The 23,276-nt window shown below is 32.0% G+C and overlaps 1 protein-coding gene across 1 annotated transcript in view; it reads left to right on the forward strand.

Moving 5' to 3' along the window:
• LOC139848577 (uncharacterized) overlaps positions 1-7,753 on the forward strand; it is a 59,107-nt gene extending 51,354 nt beyond the window's left edge. The window contains exon 2 of the mRNA XM_071838303.1: positions 6,897-7,753. Coding sequence (XP_071694404.1) covers positions 6,897-7,753 — 857 coding nt within the window. The remainder of the gene's footprint in view (positions 1-6,896) is intronic.
• The last annotated feature ends 15,523 nt before the right edge of the window (positions 7,754-23,276 follow it).

Consider the following 23,276-nt stretch of genomic DNA (forward strand, 5'->3'; position numbering starts at 1 on the left):
CTGTAATGTTGAGTCTAGAGAGTTTGAAATCTATATTCGGATAATCAGTTACCCCTTTTGACCAAGCCAACGATTCACGAAACAATTGCGTGTAAATTAAGAATTTTTATTATTAAGTATTGACATCAAAAATTATTATTATTATTATTATTATTATAAGACTTATCTTAATATTATCATTAAAAATAATTACTTTGTTATCATGTTCATTACCATTTTCGTAAATATCATTATTTAGTAACAATAATATTAGTATTATTAATATGAAAATAGATACGAAGGTAGAAACTTGTAAGTTGTTATATTATTATTATTATTATTATTATTATTATGTTATTAGTATTTTATTTTTATTAATAATAAAATTAATAAATATTATTATTGTTAATATTATTAAAACTATTAATATTATTACTGTTATTATTATTATTATTATTGATATCATTATAATTAAAATTAAAATTTTCAAAACTAGCATTTTTATTTAATTAACATTTTGTTATTATAATTATTAGTATTAGTATTATAGGATGAAAACTGTTAGTTATATAAACTATATTTAACTACATCTAACTATATTAAAATTTTATATTAATAAATATAAATAATTTGGATATTTATGAAACACATAATTAAAATAATAATTAAATCACTAATAATAACAAAATATATATTTATTCGATTACAATTATGTGTATTAATAAATATACAAATGATATAGGTTCGTGAATCCGAGGCCAACCTTATACGTGTTCAATGATGTTATATGTATTTTTACTACAAAATACATTAGGTGAGTATATAGTCCTACTTTTAAACTCTAAATATTTCGGGATGAGAATACATGTATTTTATGTTTTACGTTATGGACACAAGTAACTGAAAAATATATTCTACGTTGAGTTGTACCACTGGCATACTTCCCTGTAGCTTGGTAACTGTTATTTACAGCGGTATTGTAAACGCGAATCCTGTTGATAGATCTATCGGGCCTGACAACCCCAACCGGACTGGACGACCAGTATTCAACGGTTGCACAGTACTTCGTTTCGTAACTACACTTGGTACGGTGTAGTAAGATTTCATAATAAAGGGAATATGCGACGTGATTAAATGTTAAGTATGGTTACCAAGTGCTCAACCACTTAGAATATTTTTATTAAAATGTTTACATATGAATTCTTGTGGTCCATAGTTATAACGCTGCTAGCATCAAACCTATATATCTCACCAACTTTATGTTGACGTTTTAAAGCATGTTATTCTCAGGTACGAATTAAGTCTTCCGCTGTGCATTTGCTCATGTTAAGGACATATCTTGGAATCGATCATTGCAATGGAACCAAATGTTGATGACTTCGTCCAGGAAGATTAGGACGGGTTGTTACAATCAATATTAAGATCTAACAACCATATGAGTACTTAATGGTTTTTGTCTTGTCCATATTAAAATATTTTAAAATCTTTTCGGTATAAGTTGTTTGATGTATAAGTAAGTAATTAGTTATATGCTCAATATGTAAATCAACGTAATACTTGATTTTTTTTTATTTTAAAATCTTTCTTTAGAAGTTGAATGGCTTCATAGATTTCTTTATTTAAGATAATTGATATAAACAGCTATGATCACATATCCGAACATTGTTTTTATAAAACACACGTGCAAATAAGTTTATATGTATACCCTTTTCTTATCAAGTAGTAATTTAATCGATTATACCACATACGTCCCGATTGTATAAACCCATTTAGAAATCTTTGTGATTTAATGGAATATATTCCCTTGGGTTTTGCATTAGATGCTTATGATACCTTAACCCTTCAGGTATATTCATATATATATATATATATATATATATATATATATATATATATATATATATATATATATATATATATATATATATATATATATATCACTATTAAGTGATCCATACAGATAAGTAGTAACAACATCCATGAGATGCATTTAAATAACTACCAGGTTGATTAAGTATCTAATAAGTAATTATATTCATTATAGGAGGATAAGTTTTTCTCCTAATTCATTTCTGGTCTTTGTGGGAAATCTTGAGTTACAAGTCTAGTTTTGCCTTGTAACTTCATTTGCACATTTCTTTTCGGATAAAAATTCATTTGTATCCCATTGTTTCACATCTTTAAAAGTGATAACGATTGATCCAAAAACTTTTCTTTTATTGATCAATTCTAATTCAGCTCGTATTGCTTCTTTCTGTTGAGTTCAATCACGTCTATTTTGATATTCAATGACAGATTTTGGTTCCAGATCATCATCTTTATTCATGATGTCATTGTAACATTATATGAAAATATCTCATCAAGATTTTTCATTTCATTTCAGTTTCATAATATTGCATAATTTATTGCAATTTATGTATTTACATTTATCAATATCCTCTGCAGAAGGAGTATTGATTTGTGGTTCTTGTTGAACACTTTCTTTTACCTCATTATCAGCTGATTTTCTTTTTCGAGGATTTTTATCTTTGGAACCAATTGGTCTCCCACGTTTCTGCCGTAGCAAAGACTCATGAGTGACATTATTGCCAGCTTTTGTAATTTCAATTCTAGCTGAAGCATTTACTGCTGGTATATATGATTTAGTCACTTATTTTTTGTATCTTTAAATGCATAAAGTAATTAATTTGCAAGTTCTTGCATATGCATTATATTTGAACTTTCTTTTCGCATTCTTTTGTGCGATGATCAATATTCCTTAATTGATGTTCACACCATGAAACATCATTTTATTTATATTTCATTTCTCCCCCTAATATAGGAAACAATGTTTCATTAAAGTGACAATCGACAAAACTTGCTGTAAAAACATCACCCGTCATGAGTTCAATATATCTTATGATTGAAGATGTTTCATATCTAACATATATTTCAATCCTTCTTTGAGGAACCATTTGTTGTGGTTGTTCAATTAAAAATACACTGCACAACCAAATGTTCTAAGATGGAAAATATTTGGTCTCCACCAAAATTAAGTTGGTAATGAAGAATATTTATAACTTGCACTTGATTTAATGCGAATTAATGTCACATCATGTAAATTTACATGTCCCCATATAAATATTGAGAGTTTTGTACTCATTTCTAATTGTCTAGTTATTAGCTGTAAGCGTTTGTCTATTGATTCAGCTAAACCAATTTTGTGTATGCACATGAGCAACTGGATGTTCAACAGCAATCCTTGTAGACATATAATAATCATTAAAAGCTTGAGATGTTAACTCACCAGCATTATCAAGTCTCATCCTTTTAATGGTGTAATCAGAATAATGTGTTCTTAATTTAATAATTTGTGCAAGAAACTTTGCAAATGCCATATTATGGCTTGATAACACACAAACATGAGACCATGCGTTAGATGTGTCTATTAGAAAAATGGTCCACATGATGGATGAATTGGTCCATATATATACCCTTGAATTCTTTCAAGAAACATTGGTGATTATTTCTCAATGTGCTTTTCATTAATCCCCATATGTGATTTTCATTAATCACCATACGTGTTTTTCGTTAATCACTATATGTGCTTTTCATTAATCACTATATGTGCTTTTCATTAATCACCATATGTGATTTTCATTAATCACCATATGTGCTTTTCATCATATATCATTTTCACCATATGCGCTTTTAATCATATGTGTTGCGCTTTTCGTCATATGCACTTTTCATTATATGCACTTTTAATCCTATGCGCTTTTCGGTGCTACATAGATATTTCTCATTTTCGATTATCATTGACTGATAATCATATCCATTATGATATATATCAGAGAAACTTAACAAATTTCTCTTTGATTTGGGAGAAAACAAGACATTGTTTACCAAAAAATTCGTACCATTTGGTAATATGAAATTTTGCCTTTTTCGTTTCTTATATCAAGTTTGCAAGAGCTGATATAGTATTTATAATTCCTTCATTTGATTTAAATCAATGAAATATTTCTTAGATTTGATCATAGTGTGTATGTTACTACTATCTGCAATACATAGGTCTTTACCATTTAATTGATGTTGTATTTCTGCAGGATTTATACTAAAACTTCAAATAAGATAAGCAAATAATGAGTTATATTTCAGCAAGATAATCAAATTATATTACCTGCAAACAAGTTATAATCTGAAGTACATAAAAGATAACACTTAATAAAACATATGCGTTATGGTCTAAAACCATTTATTTATGAGTGATACATAAAAAAACTAGGCATCTTAGAAAATTCAAACCATTCAAGTCTCAAGGTAGCTCAGGGTTAATTTAATCAAGATTTGTCAACAGATTCACTCTCGTTTTCTTTTCTTTTGGGACTTATTTGTAGAGCTAAACAAGATGTTCATGTATTCAAGAAATACTAGACTGATGATCCACGTTACCAGATCATTAATAAGAATCTCCGGAATTCTTATAAGAGCGTCTACTAATATCTTTAATTTTATTCTTTCATGGATCACCGTTATTATTATTATTATTTTTTTGATAATTAATATCGTATCTATCTTTGAGTATTTTCCATAATACACTTGGATTTTCGATCATATAATATGTAGATTCTAAGGACTCGTCAATATGTTTGCTAAGAAAAATACTTACTATTGCTTTCTCTTGTTCGAAATAATTGTCATTTTCATTCAGGGTTTCTAAAATACCGTTTGATTCGAGATGTTTTTCTACATTCATAACCCATGTTAAGTAGTTGTTCCCACTTGTTCTAAATGAGCAAATTTAAGCCTTTTCAAATTCGACATTTTCTATTATCAAAAAGATGAATAACATAAATCATAATCATAATCAACTTCTATTCATAGACAAATAATAAAATGAAATTAGAATCATTTTAAATTCATAAGTAGCAAACAACAGAATAATGGTATGATTACAAATAATAAAACCACAAGGGCAGGATAGAATATAGGTTCACCCGGTGGTATATTAACAACAATGATGATAGTTAATATGACCAATACAATAGGAAAAATCATCCTTGTGTGAATCATTTTTACAAAAATTTTTTGAGAGTAGTAATCTGAAAAATGAAGATTGATTTGTGAAAATGTGAAAACGGAGATGTTTATTTTATATTTGAAAAATATAGTTGTTGTAACGTCGTCAGTTGACGTTAACAACCGTTATGTATATATGACCGTTGTAACGTCGTTAGTTGATGTTAACGAATAAAGTCACTATATCAAAACGCGTATGAGTAATATAAAGGACAAGATTTTTTTTTTTCTTATTTTAACTTTTAAGATTTACTTTTAATAAAAATACAAACTACTTTTTCTTATTTTAACTTTTAAGATTTACTTTTAATAAAAATACAAACTACTTTTTCTTATTTTAAATTTTAAGATTTACTTTTAATAAAAATACAAACTACTTTTTCTTATTTTAACTTTTAAGATTTACTTTTAATAAAAATACAAACTACTTTTCTTATTTTAACTTTTAAGATTTAATTTTAATAAAAATACAAACTACTTTTTCTTATTTTAACTTTTAAGATTTACTTTTAATAAAAATACAAACTACTTTTTCTTATTTTAACTTTTAAGATTTATTTTTAATAAAAATACAAACTACTTTTTCTTATTTTAACTTTTAAGATTTACTTTTAATAAAAATACAAACTACTTTTTCTTATTTTAACTTTTAAGATTTACTTTTAATAAAAATACAAACTACTTTTTCTTATTTTAACTTTTAAGATTTACTTTTAATAAAAATACAAACTATTTTTTCTTATTTTAACTTTTAAGATTTACTTTTAATAAAAATACAAACTATTTTTTCTTATTTTAACTTTTAAGATTTACTTTTAAGAATAAACATTAGTATGCATGAAATAAATAATGATTAATTGCATAAGTAATCATAAATGTTAGATAACATATAAAGACCCCATCGTATTCGTATTGATCGGAATTAATCTCGACCCATGGTACCATGTTGTCAAATGACGTGTTGCGTACATAAAGTACCGTGTTGTCAAATGACGTGTTGCGTACAATCATGAGGTCTTATTAACATAAATATAAATGTTAGTGAAGTTAATAAGAGTTAGATTACAGAAAATATAATTCAGGCGGTATAACCGACCATATATAACTTAAATAACATAAATATAAATGTTAGTGAAGTTAATGAAAGTTAGATTACAGAAATATAATTCAGGCGGTATAACCGACCATATATAACTTAAATAACATAAATATAAATGTTAGTGAAGTTAATAAAAGTTAGATTACAGAAATATAATTCAGGCGGTATAACCGACCATATATAACTTAAATAACATAAATATAAATGTTAGTGAAGTTAATAAAAGTTAGATAATTTCTTACCTTGATTAGTGACGTGTGCTTGCTTAGATAAACCTTGATTATACGGAGCACTTCGTGCTGATAACGTGTTATATTTTAGTAGGCTTATAATTACCTTTAGTGGTCTGGTTCAATATATTCAAATTGAAAGAACCAATAAAAGAGAGATGTGTTGTAGAAGATATAGGAGAGAAAGAGGTTGAAGAGAGGTGTGATGTATTTAATGTATATGTGTGTTTTTGTAACTTACATTATGCACATATATATAGTACAAATTTTACTATCCATATTTGACTAATTACCATCCATATTTAACTACTAAATTTACAACAAAAAAACATTAATGACAACTTTTAGAGTTCTCTTTAAGAAAACTTTTTATTCATAATAGTAGTAGATTTGTAAGTTAAAGGATAGTTTTTCTCATGAAAATATGTAGTGATCTAGAATGTACAATAAAAACATATATGTCCAATTTTTTGTAATGACAACCATTAGCGTTTTCATTAACATTTTCCTTATATTTTCAATGACAGACCAACATATGTCGTGGGTTACATGGGATGAAGTAATTCGTCCTTACGGGTTGGGTGGGTTAAACTTGGGATCTTTAAAAAACAAAAATTTAGCCTTGATCGGTAAGTGGTGGTGGATGTTTAAAACCGAAACCGACTCCTTATGGGTCAAAGTTATTTCGAGCATTTATGGTCCTTCGGGTGGGTTACTTGGTGTTTCAAATTTACAATCTTGTTCGTCTAAATCTACTTGGTCCAGTATCATTGCAATAGGAAACCAAATTGAAGATTTCGGTGTAACATTTAAAGGGTCTTTTGTTCGGAAGATTAGTGATGGCACATCCATTTCGTTTTGGGGTGATATTTGGCTTGACAATGTAGCATTAAAGGACAAATATAAAAGACTTGCAAGGCTAGAATCAAAATTGGAAGCTATCGTCAAAGAGAGGCTGCCTTGGAATGGTTCTAGGGTCGCGGTTCTATGGACTTGGTCGAGAGCTCCGTTTGGACGAGCGATAGATGAAATCAGCGAGATTGAGGAAATGTTGGCTTCGATTACAATGGAGCCTGAACTGAATGATTCATGGGTTTGGGGCTCAAGTAATGGTGGGAACTTCACAACCAAAAATCTTACAAATTTTATTAACGCAAAAACAATAGGTGCGGGATCAAATGCAAGAGAGACTTTAAAGAATAACTTGGTGCCGAAAAAAGTGGAAGTCTTTATTTGGAGAGCGAGAAAGGGGCGGATACCGGTACACGTTGAACTTGATAAAAGATGGATAGATCTCCACTCGGTTCGTTGTCCATTATGTGACGATGACATCGAGTCAGTTGACGACTCCCTCTTTTCTTGCAAAAAAGTGTTCGAGATATGAAGTAAAATCTATAATTGGTGGGGTATGAGTGGGTTATCGAGTATAAATCTTGATGATATTCTTCAAGGTAAATTGGGTCTTCAAGGTTCGGATTCGGGAAAAGAAATTTGGCAAACAGTTCTTTGGTCGAGTTGTTATTTAATTTGGAAGAATAGAAATCAAGCGGTTTTCAAAGGTAAAGGTTGAAACATTTAACGGCGATAAACGAGATTTAAATTATAGGATTCGAGTAGATCGCGAAGAGAATAAAAGGGAAAACAATTGATTGGCATAATTGGTTCAATAATTCATCAATTTTCTTAGTTTAAATTCGGGTGATTTGGATGCTATCTTGGCATCTAAGTCTGTGGCTGTTTTCATTTTATCAGTATATGTAGTAATGTTGAGATGTATACATTGTGTGAACTATGTAATGTTTATTTTGGTGGAAATATAATATTGCTTTAAAAAATATATATATATTATTTTAAAGAAATTGAAAGAAATGCATAATTTCTTTGACATTGAAATAACTATATACTCCGTACTATCTTAAAATAACAAACCTAAACCAATCTAATGTATTACTTCGTATTAATTTATGCATAAAGTTTCTGATGACAGTTTTTAAGGTTGTTGCTAATTTTTTTTTTAAGAATATTATTTTATTCGTAGATTAGCCCTATTTTAATATATTGACACGTACGTTTAACTTATATCTTACATATTTATCGTTATCTATTGAAAAGGATAAGATTCACATGTTTCTCCTAAAACCATTAAAGTGAAAAAGTTAAACCCAAACGCGAAACATTCTCAAGCAAAAATTTTCACTCAATTTACATAATAAAGAAAGTCCCATACAATTTGTGGTAGACTTTGTTTTGTCTATATTTAGCTTTCATATAGGCCTTACACTTTAAGTATTAAAAATTGACGAGCGCATTTGGCATTTATTCATGCTTTTTATTTTCATTTGCTTCCTTCTTGATCCAAAGTTAGATTTCAATGAGAATGACATTTCACATATGAAAAGACTTAAACCTGAAGGCAGTTGTGGCAATCAATAAACCTATAAAACCTGTGTAAAAGTCCAACAAAATTATTATGTATGGATTCATATAGACATAAGTTTTGATTGGTATGAGTGTATTACAATGTTCCTATCAAGTGCGTTGGTGGAACAAAAAAGAATCATCAAGTTAAGAAGAAACCCGAGCTAGTTGAGTCGTTTTTGTTGCGGGATGTATACGAATATGTTCCATTAGATTTGTCTCGGATTGTACCGGATCGTGGTGGATGTCAGAATCTCATGGAGTTTAATCAAGATCCGGCATTGGTATTCATTCGGTCTCGATCAAGGCATCACATGAGTCTTAACAAACGTCTTTTGACTACAAATCCAAAATGGGTAAATTTCGTAAACCGGATAAACGTGGCAAGAAAGCGATTTTAGCAGCAGGCGATGCAATTGTTTGATATGGCATCGGCCCTTTCAGTTTGGTGATGTTTTATCGGGTTGCTTTAGTTATATTGTTATCTTGTCGAATCATGGTGCTTAATCATGTGTAGGTTTGGTTTACGTTTAGTTGGTATTTAGTTGGTATGACCCTTTTTGTGTTGGCTCGCTCATAGATAGCTTTTATTATGCGCTTTAGATTAGTCTGGTTGTGATATGCATTCTAGTTGCGAGGTGGTCATGGGTCGATGTTTGTATCTTGTATTTCGAAGTTCACTTTTCACTTTTGGTGAAGGGGCTAGGTTATATAAAAGTTTTTGGTTTTTTTGGCAAAAAAAGAAAGTTTTTTGTAGCTTAATGTCATAAGTATTCTCTAAAGAGCATATACTTTGGGCCATGTCGACTTACGTACGTCTCATTAACTAAATAAACAATATACCATGTGACGTATCTAATTAACCCTAACGGACTAAAGTCTACATCGGTCATCCCTAAACTATATTTTAATTGTATCATACCCTCTTTCTTTCTATAAGTGAGAGAGAGAAAAAATATAGTGATTGTGTCGATGACCTTGTTCCTTATGTATATATTCGATAAATTATGAATGAAAATCTTATGATGTAACGTTGATAAGTGACAATGCTACTGTCTTCGCGCAGTCAATGATCCAATAATTTGACAAGGGATGTAATTTTAATAAATCTCACTAATTACAATTTTTATCAATCGAGTTACATGACAATCCACGTAATATTTTTACTTGGTTAAGACGTTAAGATTATAATGTATACTTATATTGAGAATGCATGAATGAATGGGAGTAGGTTTGACTTAGTTGTCTGCTATAAGATAGTTAGTTTTAGAGCTTTTGACTTAAAAAGCCTATCCAGCTTGACTTCGCTATCACTCATGACTTGTATACTAGTCGGTCCAGAATGACTGTACTCTTTCTAATGCTAATGTCTATACTTTATGTTCAAGAGTCATATTTTGAATAAACTTGAATGAATGGAAGTAAAAAGAAATTTGGAAATTGCGTTTCTTAAGTTTATTTTTGAGTAAGAAAGGAAAGGAAGTAAAAAAAAAATTTGTGTTTTGGGTTGCTTTTTGGTTATTACTAGTTGTGTAGCCCTCGTTTCGCGCCGGGGGCTCCGTTTTGAATGCGAGTAAAAAAAAAAAGTCTTGATCTATTTTGTAAAAAAGAATTTTTTTCGACATCTAACATTGAAGGGTTGTTCCTTTTGTGAAAGTCGCTTCTTTTAACGTTCGTTTTTTTTTTAAAAGTTAGTTGATGTATTTTGTAAAAAAGAATGTTTTTCGACATCTTTTGGTAGCATTGAAGAGTTGTTCATTTTATGAAAGTTGTCTCTTTTATCGTTGAGGAAGAAAAAAAAAAGTTGGTTGATTTTTTTGTAAAAGAGAATTTTTTTCGACATCTTTTGGTAACATTGAAGGGTTGATTCTTTTACGAAAGTTGTTTATTTTATCGTTGGGGACAAAAAAAAAGTGAAATAATGAAAATATCTCTGATTACTATTGGTGAATAGTAAAACAGTGTTTTGTATAAATTATTTTAAGCTAGCCTAACTTTTGTGAATTTTTGTTTTGTTATTCTTTTCAAGCATATAGTACACTTATAATTCTAAAAGATGACGATGCTTTTGCTAAGACGGTCATTGGTCGGCTTTTGTAACTATTATCCAGCTTTCCACACAAACTTTTTTACATAAACCTTTAATTAAGTTATTAATTAATACTAACATATAATTACTCGGTAATATTCAAATTATAATACTGCTAGTAAAGGGAGCGTTGTTGGGATTCCGTTGCAGCGCCCTTCCAACGATGCCGTTGCTAGCCCAAGTCATAGATAAAAGTAGTCTAAGACAACGATGCTTTTGCTACGACGATCATTGGTTGGCGTTTGTAACTACTCTCGGACTTGTCACTCAAACTTTTCTTACATCTAACTTTAGTTAAGTTATTAGTTAATTATTAATACTAACTATTCGTAATAATTAATATTCAAATCATTGCAACAAAAATGGTGTATATCACCACAAAGTTATTGGTTTAGGTCAAGAGGTGGAGACTATACATACAGCTTTTTTTTAACGGTCAAAGAATTAATTATATAAATTAAGCGCTCCCTAGCAAGGTGCTAAGAGAGATTTACAACGACATAGAAAGTCATAAGTTCCAATTAGAAACTAAATGACTTCTATGTTTAATCCAACGAAATAAAAATAATCTAATTACATCGAAAAGACTAATAATGTTACAAAAAAACTCATTAAAAACGATGCCGTTTCGAAAACGCCAAATCACCCACAACAGAGAACACACGATAGCCATGATCCGCTGCTTACATGCAGTAGATAATCGAACCCCTTCGACTTAATCCAAAAATGTATCCCATGAACGAAAAATTGGCATGTCACAATCTATCCATATCCGAACATTGTGCCATAAATCTCTTGCCAACAAACAATCAAAGAAAATATGATCCCTAGTTTCAACACCATTATTGCACAACAGACACACGATAGAATTGATCTCTATACCTTTCGCGGATAGGTTCCAAGGAACGGGAAGAGAATCTATTCTTAAACGCCATAAAAAAATATTTACCTTCCGTGGGATGAATTTGAACCAACATGTTTTTACTTGCGAGGAAGGAAGAAACACTCGATCAATCTCCTCTCTTGCGGCTTTAACAGTGTAGTATCCATCCGAATTCAGTTTGCACGACCACTGATCTTCACGATCTGAGTAACGATATAGGTTTAAAAGATTGCGAAGAACCAAAAACGGCTGCTCGTTCCTACCACCAATCGAATCCCTAGACCACAGAAATTGCCACTCACCATTAACAAATTTATCGGCTATACAATCATCTTTGCCCAAGTGCAAATGAAAAAGACGGTTAAATTGAGAAGCTAAGGAGGTATTTCCGCACCATAAATCATTCCAAAAACTAGTATTCCTTCCATTACCAATATCCATTCGAAACAAGTCTGAGGGAATTAAACCATCGCTAGTTGCTTTAGAACAAGCAACCACTATGTTGCACCATATGCTTGTTAATGATACACATAATGATCCGTCTCAAAATTGGCAAGCATCTCGGCAAAAACCATACCCGGCACTACGCGTCCCGGTTTGCCAATCCTTTTTCTCGACATCCGTCTGGTGTCTTCCCGGACATTCTACCATAACGGATAAATGGCAAGTCTAAGAACCTGGATGACATACACACAACCGTGAAGACAATCATCATAATCATGACCGTGAAGAAACACTTGGAACAAGTGTCTGGCGAAATCTACCTGGCTGGACTAAGAGCACCGTGATGCCTTAACCGGAATCAAACCGCTGACACTACCGTCTCGGCGTTCCAAACCGACATGAAGACACTCCCGGGACAAGCACGTTGTCCCGGAACAGAATGCATTGCCACGGAGTAGGCACTCTGTCCCGGAGTGACCACTTGTGTGACGCCCCGTACAAAACCATCGTGTATGATTCTTCAACAACAGGATCTTTACACGGTCAAACACTATATGCTGTTTGAAAACCAGTTTTGCATTCATAAAAAGATAGCGTTTACAAAAGATAACGTGACACAGAGGTCATTACAAAGCCATTATTCAAATAACATAAGTTGTGAATGCAAGATAAAAGTTTCATGATTGAGACGTCTCTAAGTAATGCAGCGGAAATCTAACACAGCAGGTCCATACAGCAAGTCTATAACAACAAGACAGCAAGTCTAACAGCGGAAGCAACATCGTCTAAGCACCTGAGAAATACACGCTTAAAAGTCAACACGAATGTTGGTGAGCTATAGTTTGTTTGTTCCAGTAATGTAATGTAGACCACGAGATTTCGTATTCAAACAGTATGAAAAGTATATGCTTATCCGTGGGCACCCGGTAACTAACTTAACGTAATAATAATACCCCCTAAAAGTACACTTGGCGAGTGCGTATGTCCTAGAAGTATTAAACACCCGTTAAATGCTAGCGCGACTAGCCCGAGTGGGGATGTCAAACCCTATGGATCCATATCTAATATTCGCGTTCACCGGTTCAAAAACAAATGATTAAACGTTACCGTGCTAAGGGGAAAGTTTATGCCGTTATATAATCCACACATATGTAAAGTTTAAGTACTCGTGTCTAGTATGTAAAATATAAAAAGCCCATGTATTCTCAGTCCCAAAAATATTATAAGTAAAAAGGGAAGCTATAACTCACAGTGATAAATGCAATAAAGTCGATATGCAAAGTATGCAAGTAGTAAGTCGGTCCGAAAGGTCGTCAACCTAAGTCAAAGGTCACTAGGTCAGTATGTTGTCCCAAAAGGTTTAAAAGTGCATAAATTAAGTTTAAGTGTCATTATCAACATCATTATCATCATCATTCATCAACACTAAGGTAAGTTTAACAAGAATAGAGATCGAAACAAAAGGCTGACTTCGGACAGCTGTTACGACCTCTATACAAATCAAAAAGACGCGTAGTCAGTGGCTATGGTTCCTTATGTGAGTCCTCTACCCGCTGACCAATTTTCAGAACCTAACTCGTCTTCGTTTGACCGTGGCGACGGTTTAAGTGCGAGTAGGTCAGAAATTTCAGCACAACGTTACAAAGGCGTAGTGACTTTCGGAAGGCTATAAATCCTAAACCGTATATCGGATTAAGTCGAGGCCTAAACGAAAAGTCATCTACTCGAAATGAAATATCTGAAAATAAATTTTCCAGAAGTCCAGGAGTCTGATCAGACCACGAAAAACAGCAAGCAAGTGCTCCGGTGAGGTTCTTGGTGCTTGATGCTCATCACGGTTCTCATCCTTGATGCTTGTAAGCTTCAAGTGTACAACTCTTTGATGTTTTAGTATCACTTTGACCAAGGTTTAACCATCAACACACAACTAAGAGTAAAATCTATCATTCTACAAGTTTTGAACATCAAGATTGCCTCTTTATTGCATAAATCCAATAAAGCTTCAACCTTTGTTCTTTTTACACAAGTTTATGCATCTCCATCACATGTGATGATGAAGACTTGATCTTTATTGATAATGCTAAAAACGAACATTTATTTCATAGCATTATCCCTCAAGAAAGACAAGCTTTTAGTTGCAATTGTTCTATTTACAAGTGATATTCGTTTAAATAATAAAAGGTGAAGACAAAAGACAGATTCGACGAATTGAAGACGCAAACGACCAAAAAGCTCAAAAGTACAAAGTACAATCAAAGTGGTTCAAATTATTGATAAGAAACGTATCAAAATTACAAGAGTACAAGTCGCAAAACGCAAAATACAAGATATTAAATTGTACGCAAGGACGTTCGAAAATCTGGAACCGGGACCAGAGTCAACTCTCAACGCTCGATGCAACGGACTAAAAATTACAAGTTAACTATGCACACAAATATAATATAATATTTAAATAATTCTATAAATTATTTATATATTATATTAAAAACCGTCGGCAAGAAAGAAAACAAGCTCATGTGAGCTGGAAAACGAGGCCATGCGATCGCATGGCCTGGAGGTGCATTTTCCATGCGATCGCATGGCAGTAGGTATCAGGCCACACTCCTATAAATTCGCAGTTTTGGTTGATCAAATATCATCTATCTCTCTATCTCTCTCACGTATATATATATATATATATATATATATATATATATATATATATATATATATATATATATATATATATATATATATTATAATTTTAATTTTAATTTTAAATTCTAATAATAAGGGTATGTTAGCGAATGTTGTAAGGGTGTAAGTCGAAATTCTGTCCGTGTAACGCTACGCTATTATTAATCATTGTAAGTTATGTTCAACCTTTTTTAAATTAATGCCTTGTAGCTAAGTTATTATTATGCTTATTTAATGCCGAAGTAATCATGATGTTGGGCTAAAATATTAAGATGGGGTAATTGGGCTTTGTACCATAATTGTGGTTTGGATAAAAGAACGACACTTGTGGAAATTAGACTATGGGCTATTAATGGGCTTTATATTAACTAAATGATACCTCGTTAATTTAATATATAGACTTATAATTTGATGTATTTATATATAACCATATACGCTTGACTGGGTACGGTGGGCGGGATATCTATAAATACCAATAATTGTTCATTTTACCGGACACGGAACTGGATTAATAGTTAATAGACTTGTTGAAACATGGGTGGATTACATTCAAGGGTAATTGGTGTAATTGTTAACAAAGTAATAAAACCTTGGACTACACGCAGTCGATAACCTGGTGTATTCATTAAACAAAGTATTAAGACCTTGTTACAATTCGAATACCCAATTAGTTAGAATATTTGACTTCGGGAATAAGAATAATTTGACGAAGACTTCTGCATTTTATGATTATGACTGATGGACTATTATGGACAAATCCGTATGGACATATCAAATAATCCAGGACAAAGGACAATTAACCCATGGGAATAAACTAAAATCAACACGTCAAAAATCGTGATTACGGAAGTTTAAATAAGCATAATTTATTTTATTTCATATTTAATTGCACTTTTAATTATCGTACTCTTTAATTATCGCAATTTTATTTTATCGCACTTTTATTTATCGCAATTTCATTATCGTTATTTAATTTACGCTTTAATTTAAGTTATTTTTATTTTTAATATTTTACATTAGGTTTTAACTGCGACTAAAGTTTTAAAATCGACAAACCGGTCATTAAACGGTAAAAACCCCCTTTTATAATAATAATACAACTTATATATATTTTTGTATTTTTACAATCATAAGTTAAAAATATAGCGTTAAACTTGGCTAAGATCCCTGTGGAACGAACCGGACTTACTAAAAACTACACTACTGTACGATTATGTACACTGCCTATAAGTGTTGTAGCAAGGTTTAGGTATATCCATTCTATAAATAAATAAATATCTTGTGTAAAATTGTATCGTATTTAATAGTATTTCCTTGTAAAAATATAACTATTTTGTATACAAATCTACGCACATCAAGTATTTTTAGCGCCGCTGCCGGGGAAACTAAAACGCCGAAAGCGCGACGCTATATAAAAAAAAAGATTTTTATTAAGTCTTAGATCGTTTTTATAAAAATATACGTTTTAAATATTAAAAATACAAAAATATAAAAAGAAAAACAAAATATATATATATTTAAGAGCTGTTCAAAAATATATAAAATTATAAAATATTTCTATTTCTATTTTTAGTTTTTAAAAATATAAGTTTTATTTAATTTATATAAATACTTTTTTTATAAATATTAAAACAGAAAAAAAAATATAAGAACTCGGCCCGATCACTGTTGAAGCCCAATATCCTGGCCCGAAAATCTACCCCATGTGACCGCATGAGATTTTAACTATCAAACCATGCGATCGCATGGCTTGATTTGACCCGCCTGGTAACCTCAGCCGACAGTAGGGTTTAGTTTAATTATTATTATTATTATTATTATTGTTATTATTATTAAAACCCTAATTAGGGTTTAGTTTTTAATTAATTAGTTTAGTTTTTATTATTAATTTGTATTTTAAGTTTAATTTAGTTTTATTAATATATAAAATTAATAGTTTTATAAAATAAATAATATAAAATAATATTTTTATAAAAATTGTACTTTTTACAACTTTAAGTTTATTTTTATATTTTGTATCTTTTTATTTGTTTTAGCGTAATATTTGTATTTTTCGCTCGTATTTAGTTTTAACTCGTAGTTTTTGCCATAGTTATTTTTATTTCTAGATTCTTAGGCTTTGCCGTAAAATCCCTTAAGTACTTTTTCTTTAAACTAAGATTTAGGTGCTTTAGAATTTTGCGACGCCGTTTAAATATTTTAGTACCTTTTTAAGTTATTGTCGTTTTGGATATAGTATTTCTTTTAAGCTTTAATACCTTTAGACGCAACTTTTAATTCTTAGTTTTTAGACTTTTAAGTTTCGACGCGCTACGTTCTTTTTATTATTTTTCGACCTTTTATTTTTCGACGTTTTTCCGATGCGCTCTTTTTCTTTCTTATTTTTCGCCGCTCTAGTTTTTAGGACTTAGAATTTTTTTTTTTCCTATTTCTTATCTAAAATTTCTTTAAATTTCAAAAAAATTTTTATTTTAAGTGGTTAAATTGATAGACATCCAAAATTTTCTGCTTCGTAGTAATAGTTGAATTTGTTAGTGGCTGAGTTGTGAGCTTCCGATTTAAAGAGTTCTGGCTCCCTGCTGCATCTATTGGCTATTCGAAACGTGGGCAAAAGCAGAAAAGTCTATTATTTTAATAACTTATATAATTTTTTATCTTTTATAACTAATAGGATATTCAGTGAATGCACCGAGCAAAACGTTCACCACCTTTCGTACGTTCACCACCTGTAACCAGATCAAGACATCTAGCCAATATTGTCGCCGTTGATTTTTCTTTAGAATCGTCATCAAATCGACCAAGTACTCCAATTCAAATTTCCGATAATCCATTTTTTGAACCCGACCTCACAATTGAGAATCCGGAGGATATTCAGGGACAATTCAGAGATCCTGAACCACTAATCTTTCATCCGGAACCACCAATCATTCAAACAGAGATTGTCGAGGAACCAACCATTAAATCAGAATCCTATAGTGATTCAGATTCAACAAATTCAATCATGGAGAATCTGGAACCTCTAAGTATGGAAGACCGAATGAGAGCTAAACGCACTGGCCAAGGTCACGCAATTACTCAACTTGACATTAATGCGTCAGATTATGAAATCAAAGGACAAATTCTACACATGGTAACTAATCAATGCCAATTTAGTGGTGCGCCGAAGGAAGATCCAAATGAACATCTTCGTACCTTTAATAGGATCTGTACTTTATTCAAAATAAGAGAAGTGGAGGATGAACAGATATATCTCATGTTATTTCCCTGGACTTTAAAGGGAGAAGCAAAAGATTGGTTGGAATCGTTACCTGAAGGGGCGATTGATACATGGGACGTTTTAGTTGAAAAATTTCTTAAACAATTCTTTCCGGCATCTAAAGCCTTAAGACTTCAAGGAGAAATTGTTACGTTCACGCAAAAGCCAAATGAAACTCTATATGAGGCGTGGACAAGATTTGGAAAGTTATTGAGAGGATGTCCGTAACATGGTTTAGACACTTTTCAAATAGTACAAATATTCTACCAAGGATGCGACATCACTATAAGAAAAGACATAGATATAGCAGCTGGTGGTTCCATTATGAAGAAAACAACAACTGACGCTTACAAAATTATTGATAACACTGCTTCCCACTCACATGAGTGGCTCCAAGAAAAAGATATCGTTAGATTATCTAAAGCAGCTAGAGCCGATTCTAGCCATGACTTAGATTCCATTTCCGCAAAGATAGATGCTGTCGAGAGACGAATGGAAAAGATGACTAAGGATATCCACTTAATACGAATTAGTTGTAAGCAGTGTGGAGGACCACATTTGACAAAAGATTGTCTCAGTATTGAACTAACAATGGAACAAAGAGAGAATGTTTCATACATAAACCAAAGGCCTGGAAATAATTATCAGAATAATTATCAACCGCCAAGACTAATCTACAATCAAAACCAGAATTATAATCGAAATGTTCCATACAACAACCAACAAGGTCCTAGCAATCAACAAGTATCCAACAATACTTACAATCAACAAAGACCTATTTTTCAAAATAAACCACCACAAACCGATGATAAAAAGCCAAATTTAGAAGACATGATGTCGAAGCTAGTTGAATCTCAAACTCAATTTTTCACATCTCAGAAACAAACCAATGAACAAAATGCTCAAGCATTTAGAAATCAACAAGCTTCTATTCAAAATTTGGAACAAGAAGTAAGCAACCTAGCAAGGTTAATAGGTGAAAGAAAACCGGAAAGTCTACCTAGTGATACAAATACTAACCCCCGGAATGAAACAGCTAAAGCCATTACCACAAGAAGTGGTATTACACTTAAACCACCTGAAATGCCTGTAATTTCTGATAAAGCTATTCCTGCTTCACAAGAACCACAATCTGAGCAAGAAAAGGAAACAGAACCGGTAAAGGTTAATGAAGATAACACAATTAAGGCTAAACCTTATGTTAAACCATACCAACCACCACTTCCTTACCCTAGTAAAATGAGAAAAGAGAGACTTGAAGCCGAGCAATCCAAATTTTTGGATATGTTTAAACAAATAAATGTAAATCTTCCTTTCATTGATGTGATTTCAGGAATGCCTAGATATGCTAAATTTCTGAAAGATCTAATCACAAATAGAAATAAAATGGAAGAACTCTCGACTGTTACTATGAATGCTAATTGTTCTGCAGTGCTGTTGAATAAGATACCAAAAAAATTATCAGATCCAGGAAGTTTCACAATTCCATGTTTTCTGGGTAGTCTTAGTTCAATAGAAGCATTGGCAGACTTAGGTGCTAGTATAAATTTAATGCCGTATTCACTATACGCTAAACTAGACCTTGGAGAATTGAAACCAACACGAATAAGCATACAACTAGCTGATCGATCAGTAAAATATCCTAGAGGGATAATGGAGAACATGCTAGTTAAAGTTGGTACTTTAGTATTTCCAGTAGATTTTGTTATTTTGGACATGGAAGAAGATTCTCGAGTTCCTCTCATATTAGGAAGACCATTCTTAAACACGGCTAAAGAAATAATAGACGTGTTCGGTAAGAAATTGACCCTAAGTATAGAGGACGAGAGTGTTACCTTTTCAGTGGATAGAGCCATGCAACAACCGCAATCTGCAGATGATACATGTTATTATATTCAAACTATAGATTCACATGCAGAATTGTTAGAAGAATTTCCAGAATTACAAGGAACAGGAGAATGTTCTTTAGGAGAAGGAACTGAACCAATTGATGAAACTGAAATGTTAGCTACACTTATGGCTAATGGATATGAACCAACAACGAAAGAAATTCAAATGCTAAAAGAAGAAGACAGATATCGATATAAATCATCGATAGAAGAACCACCGACATTAGAGTTAAAGCCACTTCCAAACCATTTGGAATATGCTTATTTACATGGTGAATCTGAATTACCTGTAATAATATCGTCTTCTCTTACTGAAAATGAAAAATCTCAACTCATTTCTGTGCTAAAAGCTCATAAACCAGCTATTGCATGGAAAATTCATGACATTAAAGGAATAAGTCCTTCGTATTGCACACATAAAATCCTTATGGAAGAAGGTCATAAAACGTATGTGCAACGCCAACGAAGACTAAATCCGAATATGCAAGATGTTGTTAAGAAAGAAATTATTAAATGCTTGATGCAGGTTTAATTTATCCAATTTCTGATAGTCCATGGGTAAGCCCAGTTCAATGCGTACCTAAGAAGGGTGGCATGACTGTCATCACAAATGAGAAAAATGAGCTTATTCCTACTAGGACTGTAACAGGATGGCGTGTTTGTATTGATTATAGAAAATTAAATGACGCCACCAGAAAAGATCACTTTCCCTTACCTTTTATTGATCAAATGTTAGAAAGATTAGCCAGAAATAGTTACTATTGTTTTCTTGATGGTTTTTTCGGATATTTTCAAATTCCAATAGCACCCGAGGATCAAGAGAAAACCACATTCACGTGCCCTTATGGTACTTTTGCTTACAAACGCATGCCATTTGGACTTTGCAACGCCCCTGCAACCTTTCAAAGGTGCATGATGGCAATTTTTCACGACATGATAGAAGAATGCATGGAATTTTTCATGGATGACTTTTCAATCTTCGGTGATACATTTGAATCATGTCTAGTTAATCTTGAACGAATGTTTATTAGATGCGAACAATCAAATCTAGTACTTAATTGGGAGAAATGCCATTTCATGGTTAAAGAAGGCATCGTTCTTGGTCATAAAATTTCAAAGGAAGGAATTGAAGTGGATAGAGCTAAAGTAGATGTAATTGCTAAACTTCCACATCCCACCAATGTTAGAGGAGTTAGGAGTTTTCTAGGGCATGCCAGTTTTTACCGACGTTTCATAAAATATTTTTCTAAAATTGCCACTCCTATGAATAAATTCCTAGAAAAGGATGCTCCATTCATCTTTTCAGATGAATGTATCAAATCTTTTAATATTCTTAAAGAGAAACTCACTAATGCGTCGATCATGATAACTCCAAATTGGAATCTACCGTTTGAACTAATGTGCGATGCAAGTGATTTTGCAATGGGAGCCGTTTTAGGACAAAGGATTGAAAAACGATTTCAACCTATTTATTATGCTAGTAAGACGTTACAAGGAGCACAAACGAACTACACAACTACTGAAAAAGAACTCCTTGCAATTGTCTTTGCTTTTGACAAATTTCGTTCATATCTCGTTCTAGCTAAAACGGTGGTCTATACCGACCATTCTGCTCTTAGATACCTATTTTCGAAACAAGATGCTAAACCAAGATTAATCCGTTGGATCTTACTCTTACAAGAGTTCGATATTGAAATCCGAGATAAAAAGGGAGCAGAAAATCTCGCCGCTGATCATCTTTCTCGTCTTGAAAATCCTGAATTAGAATTTCTGAATGAATCGGCCATACAAGACAACTTTCCTGATGAATATCTATTGAAGATAGATTATAATGAAATTCCATGGTTTGCAGGCTATGCAAACTACTTAGTATGTGGATTCCTTGAAAAAGGATTATCGTACCAAAAATGAAAGAAATTCTTTAGTGATATAAAACACTATTTCTGGGAAGATCCACATTTGTTTAAAATGTGTCCCGATGGAAAAATACGCCGATGTATATTCGGAGATGAAGCTAGTCAAATCTTAAACCATTGTCACACAGGACCAATAGGAGGGCATTATGGGCCTCAACTCACAGCAAGAAAAGTTTACGATGCTGGATTCTATTGGCCTACAATTTTCAAAGACGCACACCTTCTTTGCAAATCCTGTGATGCTTGTCAAAGGGCCGGAAAAATAAGTCAACGTGATGAAATGCCACAAAATGTCATTCAAGTATGTGAAGTATTTGACATTTGGGGTATTGACTTTATGGGTCCATATCCAAAATCTCATAATAATCTCTACATTCTCGTTGCCATTGATTATGTATCTAAATGGGCGGAAGCACAAGCTCTCCCAACTAATGATGCACGAGTTGTAGTCAACTTTTTAAAACGTCTTTTTGCAAGGTTTGGAACACCGAAAGCTTTAATAAGTGATCGGGGTACTCATTTCTGTAATAATCAACTTGAGAAAGTTCTCAAAAGATATGGAGTAACTCATAAAATCTCAACCGCTTATCATCCACAAACAAGTGGACAAGTTGAAAATACCAACCGAGCATTAAAACGTATTCTAGAGAAAACCGTAGGATCAAATCCGAAGGAATGGTCCATGAAATTGGAGGATGCACTCTGGGCTTTTAGAACAGCCTACAAAACTCCAATTGGAACCACACCTTTTAAACTCGTTTACAGAAAAGCATGTCATCTTCCAGTAGAAATTGAACACAAAGCATTTTGGGCTTTGAAGACATGTAATCTTGATTTACATGAGGCCGGATGTCTAAGATTAAGTCAACTAAACGAATTAGAATAATTAAGACTTGAGGCATATGAAAATTCCTTAATCTATAAGGAAAGAACGAAGAAATGGCATGATAAAAGAATCAGAAGTTCAAAAGAATTTAAAGAAGGAGACAGAGTTCTTCTTTTCAATTCAAGATTCAAGCTATTTCCTGGAAAATTGAAATCAAGATGGTCTGGACCATTTATAGTCAAAAGAGTTTTCCCATACGGAACAATAGAGTTAATATATTCAAATGGGATTGAATTTAAAGTTAATGGTCACAGAGTTAAACATTACATACATGGTCCGATGGAAGTTGACAATGAAGTCAATCATAATTTCACCACCCAAGAAAACCTTCAAAATGAAAACATAAATATGTTATCAACAACATATGAAAAATCAAAATTGGAAAATAGGGAGGATTCAAATTGGAGTGATGAAGAAGAATTCTTATACAAACCTCCCATTCCAAGAAAC

Source organism: Rutidosis leptorrhynchoides, chromosome 5, assembly GCF_046630445.1.
Source record: "Rutidosis leptorrhynchoides isolate AG116_Rl617_1_P2 chromosome 5, CSIRO_AGI_Rlap_v1, whole genome shotgun sequence".
NCBI lineage: Eukaryota > Viridiplantae > Streptophyta > Magnoliopsida > Asterales > Asteraceae > Rutidosis > Rutidosis leptorrhynchoides.